General features: G+C 37.4%; 1 protein-coding gene across 8 annotated transcripts in view; it reads left to right on the top strand.

Moving 5' to 3' along the window:
* Window positions 1–22,692, top strand: part of GRIA2 (glutamate ionotropic receptor AMPA type subunit 2) — a 92,630-nt gene that overhangs the window by 38,011 nt on the left and 31,927 nt on the right. For all 8 annotated transcript variants that reach the window (XR_012623130.1, XR_012623129.1, XM_074822953.1 and 5 more), the window contains exons 3-6: window positions 3,639–3,878; window positions 7,979–8,175; window positions 12,324–12,377; window positions 14,738–14,899. Coding sequence is in view for 6 of the 8 variants with exons in the window: in XM_074822953.1 (XP_074679054.1) it covers window positions 3,639–3,878; window positions 7,979–8,175; window positions 12,324–12,377; window positions 14,738–14,899 (653 nt within the window). In the remaining 2 variants the exon portion in view is untranslated. The remainder of the gene's footprint in view (window positions 1–3,638; window positions 3,879–7,978; window positions 8,176–12,323; window positions 12,378–14,737; window positions 14,900–22,692) is intronic.

Raw genomic sequence — 22,692 nt, 5'->3', positions numbered from 1 at the left:
GGTTTCATAATAACTTTTAAAATAAAAAGTTATTGCTTTTATCATATTGTCAGGATTGTGTACACACATGTGTATGGAATTCAGCTTTTAAACTGCAGCTCCTCTAAGTAGCTAGAACTGCAGTGACTTGATTTACCCCACTAGAGGTGGTGCTTTTTATTTGTCTCTCACTTTGTGCAGGAGAGATCAAAATTCCAGTTTTATCCACTTTCCCCAGAAGAACACACATATATGTAAGGATTGATGGTTTACCAGGTGTAAAGTCTGTTAAATGGAGAGCCGTTTGCTGTGTTAATCCAAGAGAACTGTGTTTTATCAATAGTCAGTAAGTAACTAGTGAAGAGAGGTGGTATGGCTTTGTCATGTCAGGGATGATTAGTTGGAAAGAGCAGCAGTTGTCTTCTGAAAAGAGTGGACTGGGTGCATGTTTGTACCACTGAAAAGGTACAGAATTAATTCCTCCATTCAGGCACAGGCCAGGGGTATTAACAGGTCTGTCCTGTGGTTGTAAGGTGGAATAACACCTTTTACCCTGTCATGGGTTGACCCCAACCAGTAGCCAAGCACCTACACAGCCACTCACTCCTTCTCCCCTGTCCCCAATGGACAGAGGATAGACTAGGAAATGCAAAAGTAAGAAAACTTGTGGGTCAAGATAAAGACATTTTAATAAGTGAGTAAGTGAAGGAAAGAGAAAAAATAAGTGATGCAAAGGCAGTCACTCACCCCTTCCCACAAGTGGAGTGATGCCCAGCCAGTTTCCAAGCAACAGCCACCTTGTAAGTCAGAGCCCCCCCCCCCCCCCCCCGCTTCATCCTCTACCACAGTTTTGTGGCTGATCATGATGTTACATGGCATGGAATATCCCTTTCAACAATTTGGGTCAACTGGCCTGCCTGTGTCCCCTCCTAACTTCTTGCCTACCACCAGCCTACTCACTGGGATGGGCAGAGGGAAATAGAGAAAGCCTTGATGCTGTGCAAGCACAGCTCAGCAATAGCTGAAACATTGGTGTGTTAGTAATACTGTTTTGGCCACAGGTCCAAAACACAGCACCATACAGACTGGTATGTGGAAAGTAAAAGCCATCCCAGTGAGACCCAGTACATGACCACTTTTAAATAATCCCAGTTCGTGTTTGAAGCCTAGCATGAGTAATCTGGGCTCTTTTTGTTCACCATAACAAATAATTGTGATTTTTTTTTTTTTGGTGGGTGGGTTTTTTGTTTGTTTGTTTGTTTTGTTGTTTTTTGTTTGTTTTTTTTTTTTTTCCAAGTGTAGTGTTTTTTTAAACAGAAGTTGAGAACTATTTAGTTACACGAGTTCAGGAGCCAGGACAGAGCCTTAACTAAAACTTCCCAATAGCATGGACAGATTCATTACCCCGAAGATGTTTAACCAAGGCCTGACAGGTCCAAATGTCTCCATTCTCAGAAAGAGGAGGGAAGGATGGGGAGGAATGGAACCGAGACATGGGACTGGAGTACAGTGCTCCAAAGACCCAGGCTTTTATCTATTAGAAGTGGCAGTGGTGCTTCTGAGAAGGCACCACCTGTGGTTTTCAAATTTTCTGGTGCAGGCAGCTGGCCCTGGTTGTTGGCTGTTATAGGCGATGTTATTTATCTATGCCTAAAATCATTGACTAGTGATTGAAGAAAAGCAGTAAGTGTGACAGGAGATGTGATAGCATCCTAGGAGTCATCAATACTGGCATAATTTTTTTTTATTTTTCAGTGATCCTGGGTTGTTGTCTCTGTCATCTTATATGCAGCATTAAAATGGTTTAATACAGAAGATCACAGTAGCGTGCCAGTAACATTCTTCTGCAGAATTCTCGCCCAGGGATCCAAATGTAAACTGGTGCTTTATTTTAATGTGTATTTTTGAAGGTGGATTATGAGACATTAACGCCTTTATTGTAGCAAGTTCAGAAAGTATTTAGCCTTCGCTGCAGATGGGAAATAATTGTTCATGAGTGTGTGGGGAGGTAGTGAGTTGGTTTTGTCTCAGTGAGAGCATAGTGATTTGGAATAGAACAAGGAGTTCCAGTAACTTAAACAGAAAAGCTATTCATAAAATTCACAGCCTTTTTCAGAAACCTTTGTTCAACATGAGCAGTGTTATACCCTTAATGCACTTGGGATAAATATTGAAACTTTACATAATAATTTGCAGTTGGAATGGAAGAGATCTGACCATCTTGTACCCTAGCCCTGAAAAACCTGCAGCATCCTTTTGTAAAGGGGTATTACTCATCAAGTTTTTTAATCACTTGTATTCTCTCACCTAAGGTGAAATTCTGACCTAATTAAAGTCAATAGGTGATAAATGTTGAAACTGGCAGACTCAAAATTTCACCCATACTGCTTAGGTGCTTTTAATTGGTGTATAGAAATAATTAGGGTGTGAGAGATGACTGTGGTAGCAAAGCTAGATAGGCAAAGCCATGAAAAGAGCATAGCGATGAATAATAATAGGCATAAAGGGATGATCTTTTTAAAAATAAATAAAGATGTGATTACTTTAAAGAGAAAATATTGTATTATTAATTCAAGTCTGAGAAATTTTAAAAATAAGTCAGCTTAGTTTTGCCCTTATGTGAATTATATTCAAGGATTAGTGCAATAAATAGCTGGGCAAAATTAGCTTCAATTACACTGTGATTTCTATCTATAAGCAGGTCAGGTATAGCAGGGATTGCCATGAGGCTGACTATATGCTTTCTCTAGCAGGATGTCTCTTGTTCAAGGTGACTATGTGCAAACCAAAGAATGCATAGGTGATAAATGAGAATTAGTCAGAGATGAACATTTCCTTACTGTACCCTGATTCTAGAATTTAGGCACTAGTATAGCCTGCAGTGTCAAAGAAGAGAATAAACCAGAACTAGCTCTTTTACACAGGCTGCAATGGTCAATAGTGATCATCAATAGGCTTGAATTGTCTCCAGTGATAAAAAGTGAATAATCAGCATGTTATTTACGCCTGTGAGGTTATTCTTTCTGCAGCGTGACCACAAGTGTCATCTAGAAGGACCAGCTTTTGCTGAGCCCTGCAAAGCAGGAATTAAAACAACACCTTGAAATTCAAGGGGTTTAAAGCAAATCAGCTTCTTAATTTTCTGCCATTAATAAATTTGCTTCTAGTTTTGGCTTTATATATCCCCAAATGGAAGGTTATTTAAGGTATTTTGCAAAAAGCTCAGTGAGTCTTGACCTCAGAGCCAATTTGTTTTTAACATGACAAAATATTATCTATTTCCATAATACTATGTGTGGTCATAATGACTCATTTTATAAATCACAGCTACCACTGATGTTTGCATCACTATTCTTTACCCTGTAATTCAAATTTAAGAATAACTTGGTGACTTTTAGTTCTAATTTAATTGTCTAGGAATGTGAATCATGTTTCTGATTTTTAGGGGGTTTTTTGTTGCTGTTTCTAGTGGAAGCTTTATATTAATGATTAATAATACTAACAAATAATAATCTCCATAGCAGAGTATTACTGTTTTCTTTTGGTATTTATATGATCAGATGTTTTCATTATTTCTCATAAATATATACCTGATAGAGTTTTCAGTAAATATTTTGAAAAAATTCTCTCACTTAATTGTTTTTCTTTCTTTGTCCTAGTCTGCTCCCAGTTTTCAAGAGGAGTCTTTGCTATTTTTGGATTCTATGACAAGAAGTCTGTAAATACCATAACATCATTCTGTGGGACTCTTCATGTCTCCTTCATAACTCCCAGCTTCCCAACAGATGGAACACATCCCTTTGTCATTCAGATGAGACCTGACCTCAAGGGAGCTCTTCTTAGCTTGATCGAATACTATCAGTGGACCAAGTTTGCATATTTGTATGACAGTGACAGAGGTAAGATATGGTACTTTTTATCTGCACACTGTTTGCTAGATATATCTCACTGAAATGCTGAATTAGTATTAGGAAAGTAAACAAGTAAAGGAATATTTACCTGTATCAAGTGTAAGTGTAAGCTTAAATTTAGAAATGAGCTTTTGGGACAGAAAAACTGTTTAAATGTGAATGAAATTATTACCGTATATATTAATAGAATTGCAAGCATGTGCTAATAAGCAATATGAGATTAATTACATGTTGTAAAGCAGTTCCTTTGAAAAGTTTTTTCTTTTTTTTAAAGAATCATCTGAGGGGAAATAAAACTGAGCACGAAGGGCAATCTGCTACCACAGATTCACTCCACACATGCAAAATCGATAGTTGGGCACCAAGCAAGCAAGAATCTTGGATGCAGTCCCTGCTTCTTTGTAGACTGCTTTTGATAGTTACTCGAGTTCCTCTCCTCTGTTGAGCTTAGGGGTTTTTTTTCTGTTGTTGCTGATAAACCCAAATACACTGCTTGTGAGCAATTTACTCCACAGTACAGCCTCCTCAAGTCCTATGCTCTTTTATGGCTGTAGTACTAATAATATAACAGTTTATGAACTGGGAAAAATCACTTGTAAATTGCGGTATATCAATTAGTGTTCTGAGAAGAAGTAACATCATACAGAAGTGGGTTTTTTTTGACTGCCCTTTGTGGACTTCCATTATTGTCATTCTGTTTTTAGTTTCTCCTCACCTAGTAGTCCTTGGCTAAATTTTCTGTTCTTACCTTCTCTTCTTCCCTTTAAAAGGGCTCTTTTGTGGCTCACCTGCATATTCATTGATCAGAGTTGAATATTAAGTGCACATTAAATAAGATGCCACTAGATTCAAAGGATGGTTATACTACACCATGATTTGTTGACTAATGCAGTGATGTTAGATTCTCTTCATTCTGATGCCATTTTATACATTATGTTGTTCAGAAGCTGAAGGGGCCTCCTCAAGACAGTTCTTTATCACTGTTGTAAGCACTAAAGTTAGAAAAACTAGTACTGAAATATAGCCTCCAACAGTAATGTCATGGGGGATGAAGAACCCTAAGCTCATTTCTCTGGCAGATCCTTTTCAAATTCACCTTAGAATCAGAAACATTCACTGCCTTTTTAGAAAGGACAGATGTAAAACTACTTGCTTAGCCAATATTCTGTCAATCAGCTAGCAGTGTGCAGTACATGACCTGTGTGTGATCTATATTTAGGAAATACTGAAAACCACCTAGTTCTTCTTGTGAGCTGCACTGCCTGAATTTGGCCAGGAATAAAAGCATTAAATTGTTATTTGTAGTCACCCTTTGGTTATACCTTTTTTTTTCTTGTTTTAATTGTGTCAAGGCACCCCAGTGATAACAACCTCCAAGGCACGAAGCTCCTACCTTTATGTTGAGTAAATTGTTGCTCCTCAGTGCTCCCACTGATTGCACAAGGTTAACCTGCAGAGTCAAGCAGTATGTGGTCATCAATGCTGACATCAAACCCTGAATATACAGGTTCCACAATTCCTCTAAACACTTTTGCATAAGTGTTAATGTAGTGATGGTGATGTATATTTAAGGAATGATATATAATTTAAAATGTTTCTACCTTCAGGGGTGAGATAAAAAAGGCAAAGAGGCTTACTCTTCATGGAAGCTGCGAAAGCTAATAGGACTTAGTTTGATGACTTATTCCAAAGGAATCATTTATTGCTACTTCTACAGCTCCTCTGTGGTTAAGGGCTGACTGGTTGAAGTGCAGGGCAATTTCATATCTCATTCCTGTCTATAAGAAGTGAGGCCATTCAGTATATACATGTCCAAGCTATTACTGGTTTAATATGGCAGTTACTCTCATATAATGTGGATTAGTGTCCTTTACCCCCCTTGCCTCCTCACTAAACAGTGGGTTTTAGAAACAGTAGTGATGTAATTGGAGGATTCTATCTGTGACAGAATCGCTAATTTACTCAGCCTCTGTTCAGTCCTCCTTTTCAGAGCTCACTGAATTAAAAGTTTGTCTTCATGATGACCAAAGAGGTTCAGGCACATGAGGTTCCCAGACATAAGTATTCCTGCAGTTTACAAAAAGCAACTGAATTTGTTGGAGTTTTCTCCTCTGCAGAGTCCCATTTCTATTTCCACTCTTCAGATAGGTCCACAGAGGTATTGCTGTGAATGCTTTTGTTTGTTTGTTTTTCATTCTTTTGCAGTGTGTTATTGCCAGCAGGATAAACTAAACTGTATGGGGATGACAGATCTTCCACCTATAAAAAGCAAGAAATCCAGGCAGCCATTTGACATCTCTGCAGAGAGCACCCCAAGAAAAGGGTGTCCCTAGGAAAAATAGAAGATCAGAGGAGTAAAATATAGAAAACCTTTGTAATGGATAGTATTAACATTAATAGCCCTTATTAATTTATGCCTAACTGCAATTCTGTTTAACTCAGAGGAAACATATAGACAGACTGGAGGACCTGAAATCTACTAAATGAGATCTGAAACAATGATTCAGATTATATCTTTTTCCATTGGTGTGAGGGTTTTTTTGGTGTTTTTTTTTAACTACTTTAAATTATCATTTAAAACATTATTTTGAGGTATAGACTTTAGTGCTTTTTATTGTTTTAAGATATTCCCTACATCTTTTAGTTTGCTTACATTAATTATCTTTTCCTTTTATCATGAGTTCTCAACATTTATCTTTAATATAAGTAGTTTATATTGGACTGTAGTTATCTATTACTTTAAAATAAATATTAATTGCATGACATACAAAACTTCATATCAGTCATCTTGAAAGATAATATAGAAAACCAGAACTATTTGAGATAATCACTGAATTTATGCTTTTGGAAGCCTGCCATTTTTCATCTTTGCTGATGACCAGTCTTGTATAGTGCTGTATGTCACTACCATTTTCACTGATAAAGCTGAATTGCTAAACACTGACCAATCTTAATTTGATGATGTATTTACAAACTATGAAGCAAATTAATTCTTAGTGCTTTCTTTCTACGTTTCTGGGCATAACCACTACTATTTTTCATGAGAGTTACACCTGAAGCTTCTTTTACATAACAAGTTAGAAATTTGTCTCAAATAAATGACTCCAGGTGTTCTGGGTTTCAGGGGAGACAAGTGTGCAAAAATATCAATTGGCTTGTGAGAAAGTCTAATTTTCTTTTTTTCTAAGTCTATCTCCTATCCCTAAAATTGCTCTCTAGAATTATGTAGAATTCTCTGGAAGGAATTTTAACATAAGTCTAATTCCTAGTACTGCTGGAAATTGTTAAAATGGTATTTGTTGTATAGCAAAAATCCATTTCCAGCAGTAATTTTCAGGTTTCTATACTCTGTTATTTAATCCTTGAAAAGGAAACCAATCAAGTAAAATCTTCACTGATTTTACTATATGTTGTAGGCAGTTGCATCAATACAGACATTACAGTTTCCTGTCAGGCACGTACCAAAAGGATAAAATGGAAGCAAACTTCTGTAGACTGCTTGTAGGTGTTAGCATTGAGCCTTCTTTTCTATATGGAAAAATATCTCTGCACATCTTTCGTAATCAGGGATATGACTGTAGGTGACAGAAATAACTCCATTAGCACCGCTGCAGAATATGGGAATTTTGCCATAGACTTCAGTGAGGTCTGGGTTTAAATACAGTACTGCTCAAGCGCTGAAAACAAAAGCAGTTCAATAGCATTTCGTAATAAGCAGCTGATACTCTTGCTGTAATTGGATCACTTTTCTCCTGGAAGACCTCTTTCCAGGTATGTGGAATTCCAGCAGTAAATTACTGACACTGGCAAAATCCAATTCTGAAGAAGGTTGAAGCAAAACCTGAAGGTTGTCTTTACAAGGCTCTACTCTTGATTCCTTGCAGCGATGTAAATAGAAATTTCATGCAATAAGAACTGATTGGGCCCACATATATCTTCATTTCTAAGTCCTAACATTGTGTGACAGGTCAAACAAGTTACAGGGAAATCTTAAATAAGTAATCACATAAATCACGTTCTAGAAGCTTGTTGTTCCTGAAGCTTTATCAGTCGTATTGTATTTTCTGTTTTCTCCTCTGCTTCACTAGGGTTATCAACACTGCAAGCTGTGCTGGATTCTGCTGCTGAAAAGAAATGGCAAGTGACTGCTATCAATGTAGGAAATATTAACAATGACAGAAAAGATGAAACTTACCGTTCACTGTTTCAAGATCTAGAGGTAAAAAAGGAAAGGCGAGTGATTTTGGACTGTGAGCGCGATAAAGTCAACGACATTGTTGATCAGGTTTGCTATTCTCCGTTCTTCAGTGGCAGCAGTTAGCTATATTCTATAAGTAAACGTAATGAGTTAATTTCTCTTGATCCTATTTTTGTGGTTATTATGCATCATTTGGAAGTGACAGGTTTGTATTGAGGACCACATATATAGCAGGCAGAAAGTGAACATACAAATCCTTTAATCCCTTCCTTTGCTCAAAAGCAAGATAATTCTATCTGGATGATCCTGGATGGTTTTATATACTGATTATTTAAAAAAAAAAAAAATCATTCAGGCTATTTCACAACCTAAATAGTATACTATATTATATGTAGTTGATACACTATTATATATGGTGCCTTATAAATAGTTATATTATGACTGGAGATTAGTTCTCCTTACACCTAGAAAGTATTTTCTACTTCTAATGCTTTTTCCAAGAATGTTTTGCATCTTGGGAAGATGTAAACAGCTTTTCTTTTTCACTTAACTCCCTTCATAGTTCATGTTTCTAAGCTCTTTGTCATTCGTACTGTCCTTGTGTCTCTCTCTTAAAGTGTTAACCAAAAATGGATGCTGTTTTCCATAGTGAAGGCATCCTGAGCTTTAAACAGAACAGAAAATTATGTCTTCTCACCACCCACACATATATTATTTGCCAAAATGATTTTTTTAAAAAATATTTTCTTTTTAACAACAGAATCACAGTCCTCTGATTCAAATCCACCTCTTCAATCCTAGTGTCTAGGAAGGTTTTACTGTCTCTATGTTTTACTTCTTCTGTTTGTGCATGCAGAGCGTGATGGAAAATTGTAAGGCTAGCTCCCTGCTGGCTTGAGCTTGACCATGTGAGACTGCGCAGCATCTGTAGGGATATATCACCAGAGTGTAAGGGCATTAGTTTGGAGGTTTTTTGAAGGGTTTGTTGTTTTGGTCTTTGTTATGAAGGTTGTTCATTTTGGAAAGGCTCAGGCATCCTGTTCTCCACAGCATTTATAACCTCCCTGTCTTCTACAGTTTTTTAAAATCATATTTTCTGACTTGTTACCCACATCAAGAAATATACTGAGTAAAGTAATACTTGAGAGAAATAGTACTTATAGGTCCCCTTCAGCTGGTTCCGTGTGGCTTTTCAAACGGTTGTTCACTTACCTTACAGTGACTTTTGTCTTGTCCGTGTTCCCTTAAGAGCTTGTAATGGTATCATAAAGGACAAAAGCCTTATTAGACTCATGATATGTCACCTTTACTGTTTCCTCATTATCTATTAGATTTGCTATCATGTCAGAGAAAGGAAAGAAATTCCTTTGACATTTTGAACTTGACAAGACTATATTGACTGTTTATCATCTATAATCATCCAATAGATTCTTTTAAAATTAAGTATGTAATATTCATTATAATTGCTTCCCTGATATGAAAGTTTGGCTGACAGTTTCTCCTTTCACCACTTTTTTAAAGACAAGAACCCTCTTTACCCTTTAGTTACCACTCATTTTTACTGTCTTTGTGTAGTAGTAGATCTATTTTTTTCTTTGGCTGCTTCTTATTTTCATTGCAGCTCTGAGATATTTTTCTTGCCCTAATTACACTTTCTGACTTGTTTTGAGTCTTAGATTTTCTCAGATTATCCTCACAGACTTGTGCTACTCCTTAAGCATACGGATGGATAAACTTTTGTTTCTGCTGTTTTGATTTGTAAGGCCCTGAATTCTAGACAAATGGATCAACCACACAGGTCAGTTAATATAATTCAATTAGTTGTTCTACTCAAAGTAGTTTACTGCTATGCCCTAGAATATCATCTCTTAAACTGCTGTTAGCTGTCTCATATGAGTTTAGCCTTGAAATTCTCTTTGTAATATACCCTAGCAGTTTCTGGAGTTTGGTCTGGTTTTTAAGTCCATTATCCTTACACTCTGTTTCCGTAACTTCCCTTGCTTACATAAAAAAGTAAACCCACTTTCAATTTCTCAAGTAGCCTAAAATAAAATCTAAATTAACTTTCTTTATTAATTTTCTCCATCTCTTAAAATGAAGGTCTGTGCTTGAACAATGGGTTTCTTGGTCCGCGAGTATCCTTTGAGTATCCTTGAGTATCCTTTGATTTTCTTTTTTAAAAGCAGAATATATACTTCAAGTCTTGCTTTGCTACCAGATTTATTCTTTAAAAAAAATTATTTTAATTCCTGGCCCAAAACCCCCCTCACTTCATTCTTTTCATGAGGGTGCCTAAAGTAGACCCTTTGTATCAGTACTCCTTTTCTTTTCCTGTGAAGTTTTACTGAGACATGCAACAAGCTTTCTGTTGATAAGATTTTTCTTGAATAGAGGTATTATTTGCATTCTTGATATATAGAGCAGCAACTTCTTTACTTTCTTCCTTGCTTTCTATTCTTGAGCAAACCTTCTATTGTAGTGCCTTGTTTTATCCCACTAACATTTTAAGCTGTGGTGGCAACCTCAGGTTCACCCAATTATTCTCTGTAGACCTTGGATCCTTGTATAGACATGTGATGTGTTTGCAAAGTTGCTTCATCATTCTTGTTTTTTGTCTTATGTTGTAGTTTCTCTTCCAGATTTCAACAATTTATGTAAATTGAAGTTGAAAAATATTTCAGTTCTCTAGCTCTCCTCAGACTAGTTTATATTGCTCTTCTCTGATTTGGCAGGTCAGTGTTACCATGCTCTTTGTTATATAGCCTCTGTCTCTTCTCAGCCAGCTTCCTTTGCAGAATCTCATTTCCCCCTGATAATACCCTTTGGGCAGCCATGCAATTACTGCCATTTCTTGTCCATCCCTGCTTGAGATGCTAGTGTAAACTAGGGACACTGGTGAATACCTTTTGTGTCCACACTTCCTTCATCATGGCTTTTGTAGCCATCACTGATCTTCTCAGAGTTTTAACTGGCATCATCCTTAGTGTATGTATGGATGAGTGGCACAGGGCAGTGTTTTAGAGAGATAGATTAATGAAATAGTACCCAGTGTCACTTAGAGCGGAGTTACTAACCATTGATTCAAAGATTTGCAGCTGCTGGTCATTTTCTCAGATACCAGTGATGAAGAAGCATTTTTATGCAGAAGAGCTGATCTGTTTGGTCTAACTGAAATTTCTTTGGAAGCAGCAGCTGCATAAGAAATACATCTGAATACAGTTCTTAAACCTTTTAATAAGTAATGAGTTTTAAGTAGTCTGAACCAAGTAACTGTTTTAAAATAATTAAGTTTATATATCATGTATATATTGAGCTCAAAAGAGGAATAATTTAATAACTTCTATGGCCTATGTAATGTGATCTTCAGTCTCAAACTCTAGTAATATAAAACTGTTAGACACTGCCTTCAGTTATATTTCTGTAACTTCATTAAAGCAAGCATGTGGAATGTCATTCGCTATTAGCCTGATATAAGTTAGAGGATACCTATTCTGAATATTTCAGTTATGCTAAATAAGGAAATAAATGAATCATCTTCTCTTGATTTAAGTTGTTCTCATTGTTCAAAAGATGGAGGAAACCTCTACAGTCCTTTTATCTCCCACATACTTTCTCTGGAGAAGTGTTTTGCTTCAAAATGCAAACTTCGCCATGCAGACATAGTCTTAAATAGGCTTACCTAGGAGAAGAATCCATGCTACATGCCTGCCAGTGGAGACTGCTGAGAAACCACCAGCTGGCTTTGAGGGAGATTATGAGGAAGCCTTAGGGCAATAAGCAACAATTTGAACTTTAAAAGACTTTCTCATAATGTAGATGCTTTCATTAATGTCAGTGGTCTTTTAAACTTTTTCTAGTTTGAGGAACATTACAATTCTGCTACAGAGGGAGCAGAATCTAAGCAGGAATCTCTGAGGCACAGTGCTTCTACTGCATGATGCCCGCTCTCTCCTGTCCAGGTTGTGCCTTTAATGCACAGCATAGTAATGAGCATTCAGCTCCTCTGTTTACAGATCTTGGGACTTGGATTTCAACAGAACTAATTTCCACCAGCAGAGAGTGTGTTCAGTGGTGCATTAGATAAAATAAAAAAATTTAAAAAAAACCCAAACTCAGTATTGCATACCATAAAGGTCATAACTAGCTTCTACGTCATACTGGATTTTGTAGTTAAGTCTCAGTCCATATATCAGGTGAACATTCTCCATTACAGGGATATTTCTTCTTTTTTACAGGTTATCACAATTGGTAAACATGTTAAAGGATACCATTATATCATTGCAAATCTGGTAAGCATTTTTAATGTTTAAAATACCTGTATTACTCATTTTACTGTTTATGAAAGCACATCATCTAGTATTTTGTTTTAAATGCATTTTAGAAAATAGAAAAAAAGCTAAATGTCTTTATCCTTTCTAAATGAATGCATATGTTGAGATGGTATTTGTTTTATTGGCTGAGTCTTTTCAGGGCTTAAATGCCTACAGTGATAGTGCCCTCAATAGGAGTGAGGGTTGCTTAGCACCTTAAGTAGAGCTTCATCCATTTTTCTACATACTTTAGAAAAGTAGGGTATGGAAATCAGAAAAATAACTTTCTGCATTATAGGCTGATACATTCATTCAGCAAACTAATGTTTCTTCTCTCACCTCTAAAGTACCTAAAAATCACAGTTCCTAGCTTTCATTCTGCTAGACTAGTGAGTCTCAGCTTTACACATCTTCATTCCTCAGATTGGCTTGTAATCAGTTTGAATTAATCTCTTATTGAACACAGGTGATCAGACAGTATAGCTAATAGTGTTCTTAAGGGGGAAAGTTCAGTAAACTCACTAAATTCTGTCAAGGTAATTTTGAAATTGTGTCTAAAGGTGAAGGGCCATTTTACTGACATTAAAGTCAGCAACATTTATTTACTGGAGCTAGAAAATCTAGTCCAATGGGTTTTTTTGTAACAGACAAAGCAAATTCTGTTCCAGAAAAGAGTTTTGGGAGTTGCATGGTGTGAGTGCCTCTAAATAATTTTTTTTCATCATTCATTGTTGGACTGTGATAGTGTTTGATATAAATTCCAGCAGACCCCAGAATGCTCTAATATACACTCTGTATTCCATAGTCCTTTAAGGGGCCTGAGGAAACAAAAAGACCATAGTGTGTCTATCACACTTTAGACATAACCTCTGTCTCCTCCCAACCTTTAATCAAAACACTTCCCCCTCTGAGTGGGCAGTATTTGGAAGAATCACGTGTGTCGCTAGACAGGCACGAAGAAGCCTTATACTCTTTAAAAGCAGAACAGTGGAGTTTCATTTTTATGTTTATTAACTAATATTTAGGATAAGGAAGTTAAGGTACTGATATTCACAAGATATTCACAAAGCAAGCATAAAAGTCTTACAAAAATTGAAAAATTCCCTAACTGTATTCCCTAACTGTATATGGTATTTTGCATTGCAAGTGTATAAATAGTATTTTGAGTCTTAAGGGAAATAAACATTTTAGAAAAATCACCTAGTGTATTTCATTATGTTAACTAGTTGCTGTTTTAGCCATGGTTTTAAGTTTGTAACAGTAAGCCTATAGGATCAAAAAATTATTGAATCATGTATTTTAAAGCTGGTTAATATCATATTTGCTTCCTAGAGATTTATACAGTTTCAATGCAGACATTGCAGATCTTTTGTATAATATCATATAAAATATATATGATAATTATTTTAAAACTGTGTATTTCTCTGTTAGGAGAACTTATCTAGTACTTGATCATATCCCATCTTCTTCACTGAATCTACCTTCTTCTTTTCTTGACTGTAATAATGTTCTCATCCAGTCTGATCAGTCAGTCAAGAAATCAATCTATTTTAAGAATAAAACATGCTGATAGATGGAGACAAGGTCAAAGTATACAATGAATGTTCCTGTTCAAACGTCAAGCTCATAATAATATTGAAGAAAGTTTTATGATCCCTGTAGAAGTAACAGTGTTAGCATGCAACAGCACATCACTGATGAGTATCATTACTATGCAATAATTAAAGAGCACCTAGTATAGCAATTGCAGCAACTTCTGATAATGCGGTCTGAATTTGCTACTTCTTTTTATCAGTATTTCATGTAAATTCATTTGTATGGTTATTTGGGGAAGGTAAAATACAGAACATGGAAAAGAAACCATACGTACAGTTTGTAAGAATGAGAAGTAGTTCTTTTTACCGGAGGGAGGAGGCAGAGGAGATAAGTCCTTCCATGTGCTTTAGTATTCCTAACAAAAAGAGGACACCACTGTGACTGTAACTATTCCTGGCTAAAACTTGCTTGCTAACTGTTACTCATGTCAGTGTTGCCTTTCTCGTTTAAGCAGTCCTATTGGAATTAACAGGATTGTTAGGAAAGTAAGCATGGCAACGACAGATCCACTCAGCCCTTGCTCTGTAAAGGTGTATGTCTAGTTAGCAACAAGAGGCATTACTGGCTGCTGGAGCTGATGACATAATCCTTGTAGCCCAGGATTTAAACTTGGATCCTGTTTGAGGAAAATGTTGGTTTATGCTTCTGCAAAAGAAGTCATATGGTAACTCTTTATTTGTATATACTATTGAGACATCTGCCCAAACTGTTGGAATAACAGGCATAATGTTTTCTGTGCCCAGGGATTTACTGATGGAGATTTGTCAAAAATTCAGTTTGGAGGAGCTAACGTCTCAGGATTTCAGATCGTTGACTATGATGATCCTCTGGTGTCAAAATTTATACAACGTTGGTCAACACTAGAGGAAAAAGAATATCCTGGTGCACACACAAGTACAATTAAGGTATGTCTTACATTTGTTTTAACCATGACATGTACAGGAAGTGAGGGAATTGGAATAGAAAGACAAGAGACAGAGAAAGCCCTTAAAAATCAGCTGTGCCAACACAATTTTATAATTCTCTGGGGTACTTTTAACATTCTCTATCATAGGACTCGTTAAGCAAAGATGCTGCACTGTCAGAAATGTTCAAGACAACTTTAATTTTTCTTGTGCCACTGTAAATCTGTGCCTGACAACTTGTTAGGTAATTGTTTTGGATGTGATTATATATTAAGTATCTACTGACTTTTTTTTGTTTTTCTCCGTGTTGTGGAATGTTTTAAAGGCAAATATGTAGTCATACATGGGCTTCCAGGGAGCACAGATCTAGCACTTTCTGATATAATCTCCCCAAAAAAATGGTAAGACAGTTGCTTTGAGACAGATGCCTAAATCCTACAAAGACTTCTAAAATTAAATGATATGCCTGAAGTACAGAATCATGGTCTGATTTCAGGCCTGAGTGACACAAGATGTGACACTGTGCCAGTAGTTACATTTCCTTACCTCAGTTTTCCCTTTGGATAAAACTAGGATAATAGTACCTTCTTACATTCTGTGACTGTTATGAGGATCAATTAGTGCTTGCAAGATGTTAGAAAGAATAATGCAATGTTAATGCTAAATAGGTTTTCTTTTAAGTCATATGATCAGAAATTTTATTAAGAATGAGTATACCTAAATAACTCTAAAATGTATTAAGACAAAAAGATAAATGGCAAATGTTCTAGGCATAACTGGTTTTTTTTGTGCTATAGTTTGAACATGAAGCATATTCTTGATTTATAATGAGATGGATAAGAAGTTTCAGCAAGGAATAGAAGAACCATTTTTTAAATTCCTGGAACAACAATCCTTTAAAGCACACAGCCTTAATTTAAATTTAAAAAAAAGTTTGCACATTCCTTTTATCTGAGGCCAAATTTGGGGGTGACTTAGTCAAAGCTATGATTTTTCTGTCGTTATTTTTGTATTTTAAAATCTTTATGACTGAATAAGTGAATTTCTCATTTGACAAAATAAACTAGAGTCTCTATCATGCCCCTAGATACATCCATATTACGTACATATAATATATGTAATATGTATTGCTCTCATTTAGGAAAAAGGGAAGGGATGTGGCTGTGCATGATTAATACAGTTCTTCTGTATCTCTGATTCTTGAGTGCTGAAATCTACCTACCTACTAATGTTGCAGAATCATAGTCTAGAAATAATCACAGTGAAATGCATGACTAAAGTAAAAAAAGTCTAACTGAAACCAAGATGCAGTTTTTCTCATTGATGGAAAAATAAAACAGTGGGACACAGTGCTAAGGACTCTGGTACCTCTGGTATTACTTACAGTAGGGGGGAAATTGTATGTGTGTTAGATAAGATGCAGTGGTTGCAATGTTTTGTTAGAGCATTAAAATGTATAGCTTTATCACAGGTATTCCCTTTATTTCTTCCATGATAGGTCCTTTCAAGTCTACTAGGAATTGAAAGGGTTGAAGGGTAGTATTTAAATATCCTATGTTTTTGAGGTTTATTTTGTTATGGATAGGAAAAATAAATGGAAACATTTATTTTCATTCATTTCATTAACTTAAAACATGTTTTAAATTCAATTAAGAAGGCTGATCTGTCTTCTTTTATATATTGTCTGCTCAAGGAATATACAGGATCACACTGATACTCAGTCAAAAGATTAAGACTTATGTTAAATTATCTATGAAATTAGAGGTATTGATGGGGAGGAAATGTGGATGTATATACCAATGTTTGGAGAGACCAATTATATCAGTTACTGTATTTCTTTGTGTTGCTCTTGTGCTCTTATACATGTGTTACTTGTCATTTTTGCCTGCCATTACCTGTAATGATAGAGATATTTCACATTTCATTCCCATCCTTGAGGGAGCTAGAGCAGAATCATAGAAATCATAGAAACAAGGCAACAAAGGTCTTTGAATAGTCACCCAGCTCATCTGAAGACAGATTCGGATATACCTGTGCAGTTCCTGTGGATAGTGATTTCACAGTTTCCCCAAGCATTCTATTTCAGAGCTTAAACAGCCTTATTTTTGTTTTTGATCTAACCTAAATCAGCCTCTGTGTTGTCTAATCCATTACTCCTTTATCTATTTCTAATTGATAGGAGGAAATTCTCCTTTTTAGCTGTCCTTCTATGTTTGAAGATAGCTGCCATATTTGTCCTTGGTTTCTTCCTTGCTAAACTATAATCCCTTTTCCTTTGAATTTTCTACTCTCAGATCCTGTTTGTCATTTTTCTCTGGAACCTTTCTAGTTGTTACCCATCTTCTTTGAAATGCCAGACTGGGTACTGCACCACATCTGAGTGCTATGCTGTAGAAATCAAAATAATGGCTTCATGTATCTCGGAGACAGTACTCCTTTCAGGGCTTCCTTTTGTGTTAGTCTTTTTGGTTTTTTCCTCACCATCATGACACTGTTGAAATTATACTCATCATGAGATACACACTAACATACAGATCTTTTTCTGCATTGCTTTTCTGTACTTCTGCCAATTTAGACAGTTTAATACCGTATCTGTGCACGTGATCATTCCTTTAATGTACAGGATTTTTCATCTGTTCTTGTGGAATTGTATTCCCTACCTGTCCTTCCTGAACATGCCATTCCTTCTTATATTAATATTCTAGCTGTGTTTGTTATACTTTGCTTCTTGGAATAGTGTATAAACATCCATTACTGAGCAGGTTAACTCACTGGTTTCCCATTTGTCCCTTCCATGTTCTTATGAATAGCCTTTCTCCAATTTTTGTTTTGAGGCAGTTGCCCAAATTGTCAGTGGTTATGAATGAGTTTTTGCTACTAGTTCCCATGGAATCTAGGAAGCTGTCACTTCAAATTCTGTATGAAACGGATAGGAAGACTAATAAAAGTCCTACGTTATCAATACAGAAATGAGAGGAGGTTACATGTCCCTTGCAGGTAATGTTATCCTTGGGATTGCAAATGCTATCTCATTGCAGGCAAAAGCATTGCAACTGTGTTGTATTATCTTCCTTTTGTAATACAAAAGGAAATATGCATTCAGTTCACATTATAAAATGCAAGTCAATGGAATATGACTGAGCTGATGGGGCAAGACATATCACAACATCCAAGTACACTCCTGAAAACTGAGAACACCTCTTTCTAAGAAAAAGTGCATTTCAAAGGAACGTGCTCTTCAAGAAAGAAAAACATTGTTGAAAACCTGTTCCACAGATGCCCAGAGGAGGACCTGGATCAAATTGCTTTAAAAATGTATCTTCACAATTTATAAAACATTAATTATATTGCAGTCATAGGATATAGATGAGACGCTGATTTCATTTGTTGCTGCACTGTACCTGTAGTGATAAAAACCACAAGATTTAAAGATTAAGTAGGAAATTTAGAACTAGTGCTTTGCTGTCTTTTTACAAAAGGTCTTATCTTTCAGAAATAGAGCTGCTGTACTGTTTACCTTAGGTTAAATTTAAAATATATGTGTTGTAGCTGAGGGTGTTATCAGTCACTGCATGCAATTCTAGAAGAGTTAAGAATGTGTAGGTCTTAAAACATACCACTGAGCATCCTGGCAAATTTCTTTGTCAAGTAGCAAAACAAAAGCCTAAGAATAACAAGTTGAAATCCCCTTTTGATCCATTATTGTGTATTTACAAATATGCTGGTCTTTCTGAGCCTTAGTGTTGTGTCAGACTATTATGTCTAAGGCAAACTTCTTGCTGTTGTGGAAGAACACTGAAGGACAACACATCCATTCACATTCAATTGTTTCAACTTCCTAACCTGATTCTATTTGGGGGAAGCCTTTGGTCTAATTCCAGGAAGAAGCTCAATTCCAACAGGTAGGATACTACCTCTTGAAGGCTAGTGATGAGACATAAGTTGCATTGGGTTTGTGTGGCAAAGTTTTGGTAGCAGGGGGGCTACAGGGGTGGCTTCTGTGAGAATCTACTAGAAGCTTCCCCTGTGTCCGATGGAGCCAATGCCAGCTGGCTTCAAGTCGGACCCGCTGTTGGCCAAGGCTGAGCCCATCAGCAACGGTGGTAGCACCTCTATATTCTGTGATATTTAAGAAAGGGAAAAAAAACCCCAACTGTGGGAGAGCAATTGCAGCCAGAAGAGAGGAGTGAGAATATCTGAGAGAAACAACTCTGCAGACACCAAGGTCAGTGAAGGAGAGGGAGGAGATGCTCCAGGCACTGGAGCAGAGATTCCCCTGCAGCCCATGGTGCAGACTGTGGTGAGGCAGGCTGTGCCCCTGCAGCCCGTGGAGGCTAACAATAGAGCAGATATCCACCTGCAGCCTGTGGAGAACCCCACGCCAGAGCACAGGGATGCACCCAAAGGAGTCTGTGACCCTGTGGAGAGCCCGCACTGGAGCAAGCTCCTGGCAGGACCTGTGGCCCTGTGGAGAGAGGAGCCCATGCTGGAGCAGGTTTGCTGGCGGGACTTGTGACCCCACGGGGGACCCAGACTGGAGCAGTCTGTCCCTGAAGGACTGCAGCCCATGGAACGGACCCACGCTAGAACAGTTTGTGAAGGACTGCTGCCTGTGGGAAGGGCTCACACTGGAGAAGTTTGTGGAGGAGTGTCTCCCATGGGAGGGACCACACGCTGGAGCAGGGGAAGAGTGTGAGGAGTCCTCCCCCTGAGGAGGAAGGAGCAGCAGAAACAAGGGGTGATAAACTGACTGCAACACCTATTCCCCATCTCCCTGTGCCTCTGGGGTGAGAAGGTAGAGAAATTGTGAGTGAAGTTGAGCCCAGGAAGAAGGGAGGGGTGGGGAAAGGTGTTTTAAAGTTTGGGATTTCATTTTCTCATTATCCTACTCTGATTTGATTGGTAATAAATTAAATTCAGTTAATTTTCCCCAAGTCAAGTGTGTTTTGCCCATGACAGTAATTGGTGAGTGATCCCTCCCTGTCCTTATCTCAACCCACGAGTTTTTCATTATATTTTCTCTTCTCGGTACAGCTGAGGAGGGGAGTGATAGAGCAGCTTTGGTGGGCACCTGGTATCCAGCCAAGGACAACCCACCACATAAGTACTAAGCTTAAAGTATACAAGTACAAACTGGGAGAGGAGGGTCTGGAGTGGAGCCCTGCAGAAAGGGGTCTGGGGGTGCTGGTTGACAGCAGCCTCAGTATGAGTCAGCAGCGTGCCCTGGCAGCCCAGAGGGCAAACCGTATCCTGGGGTGCATCAAACACAGCATAACCAGCCAGGCAGAAGAGGTGATTATCCTGCTGTATTCAGCATTGGTGCTGCCTCACCTTGAGTACTGTGTGCAGTTCTAGGTCCCACAATTTAAGAAGGATGCGAAGGTTCTTGAATGTGTCCAGAGGAGGGCAACAAAGCTGGTGAAAGGGCTAGAAGGCATGTCTTGGGAGGAGTGGCTAAGGACTGTGGACTTGTCTAGTTTGGAGAAGAGGAGGCTGAGGAGGACATCATTGTTCTCTACAGCTTCCTGAGGAGGGGAAGTGGAGAGGGAGGTGCTGAGCTCTTCTCCCTGGCATCCAGTGACAGGATGAATGGGAATGGTTCAGAGCCTCACCATGGGAGGTTTAATACTTGACATTAGGAAGCATTTCTTTACCAAGAGGGTGGTTGAACACTGGAACAGGCTTCCTAGAGAGGTGATCGATGCCCCAAGCCTGTCAGAGTTTAAGAGGCATTTGGACAATGCCCTTAATAACATGCTTTAACTCTTTTGGTCAGCCCTGAACTGGTCAGGCAGTTGGATTAGATGATCATTGTAGGTCCCTTCCAACTGAAATAGTCTATTATATTCTATGAGCCATCCTACTCTGTGATGAGCTTTTCTAAGAGCAGCCTTAGGCTTTGGGTGTGCAAGAAATTTCTGAAACAACTTGTGTATGGTATATACAGAAACTATGTACAGCATGAAGAAGAGAATTTGGGTCTGCCTGGTTGAAGACCTAAAGCAGCTCACACTTGTAGAGAATACTGTTGTGTTGGAAGTTGGTAACAACTCTCGTACTCATAGCAGCTGTTTTTGGTGCCTTAAACAGCTTCATGCTGGTACATTATGTTTCAGATGTTCAGAATTCATACCATTGTATTTCAAGCTATATAATCTCTTCCCCCCCACCACAATCAATGCATGGCAAAGATAACAAAATGATTTGGTTTTGCCTTCTGATTTTGCCTTCAGTAGTTTCACATTTTCAAGTCTCTTTTTTATAGCCAAGTCATCTAGTCTTTTAGAAAAGTATTACAAAATCTATTTTTTTTTCCAAAGATAATGTGATTCTAGAATTTGAAGTGTTTGTGTAGTGTGCTCTTCATGATAAAATTGCAAAAGTAGAAAACTGCCAATCTTAAACAGTAAGTCAGGAAGAATGAAGCTTGTAATTAAGGGCTGCTGGTTTAACTCTACTGGTGCTGATTTACTTCAAGGATGGAGTACAGAGAACATGCAGACAAATATAAAAGTATTTATTTACTTTGCAGTAATAATTAAAATTTAGATGACCCACTGGTTAGAAGGAACAGTGAAAATACTTCTTCAAACTGGACATGCAGAAAGCATTTGGTCTAGATACAGACAACTAAGCAAAAGTGTACAATTTATGAATTAGACAATAACTTCATTTTGGGGCATGCCTCTTATGATTGCAGTGTGTTGGAATATGGTTTTGTAATACCTGGCATTTTAATAAATTATAAGTGATATTCTGTTGTACCTGCTACAGTTTTAATGGAAAAATACGATTGATTATGCCTGAATTCAAGTAGATTATAATGATCTATAAATAAGAATTAATAAAATTAGTTAATTTCAGTATTTATTACATGATTTAATCAGGAGCTGAACTGGAGTAAATTTTTTTTTCAAGTACCCTTGTAAAACTGTAGATTTTTGAGATTTTTCTGCCTATGTTTTCCCAACCTTGTGTTTTGCTTTCCTTGGTATAAAAAATATACATGTAGCAGTTGGCATTCTAGCTACCTGGTTTCACTGGACTTTTGAATCCCAGCATTTGCAAGTCTCTACTTGCAGAAATATATATGAAAAATGTGGACATAAGAAATTTCAGTGTTAAACTTCATGCTTCTTTTTAATAGCTTAAGGCTCTTTTGCTTAAACAATCACTCATTCCAGCATAGTTGGTTTGTTTTGGTTGTTAGGTTGTTTTTTAAGAAAACTCAATTAAAGAATGGAACTTTTAGTCAGTGAAAGCACTGAGTGGTTTGAGGCAATATCTGTAGATTTGTCTCAGACATACAAAGGGCCTATTGACCCAGATCCTTCGATTCTGCAAGTAAAAGTGGGGGAACTGTGCTAAAGCAAGTGTTTGCCAAACTTCAGAAAACTACAGAGCCAAGACCTGATGTCCCTGTGCAGCTCTGTTTCTTTGAATTTGAATCCACTTATTCTTAGTAATTATAAGTGTTTAAGGATCTTCAACAGAGTGCAGTAGATTCCTCCTGCTTATTTTCTCAGGAACTCTTTATCACTTTTTTCAGCCTGAATATGGTTGATATAAACAGAAGAAAACTACTATTCCTTCATGCTCCAAGTGTTCAGCAAGATCAGGTGTACCTCTGTCCTCACCAAGATCAATGTCATTTGGGACAGGAGAGTTCAATGGATAGATGGCGATAAGAGCAGAAGGGAGACTGATACACAAAGCTGAAAGTAGTAGTAAGACAATGTGTCATTCAAAAAAAGGGGTCAGGAAAGTGGAAAGAGCCTGTTGGGACGTAAGTG

Source organism: Strix aluco, chromosome 4, assembly GCF_031877795.1.
Source record: "Strix aluco isolate bStrAlu1 chromosome 4, bStrAlu1.hap1, whole genome shotgun sequence".
Classification (NCBI taxonomy): Eukaryota; Metazoa; Chordata; class Aves; order Strigiformes; family Strigidae; genus Strix; species Strix aluco.
Note: the sequence above shows the minus strand (reverse complement) of the source record. Positions and strands in the feature narration are given on the sequence as shown.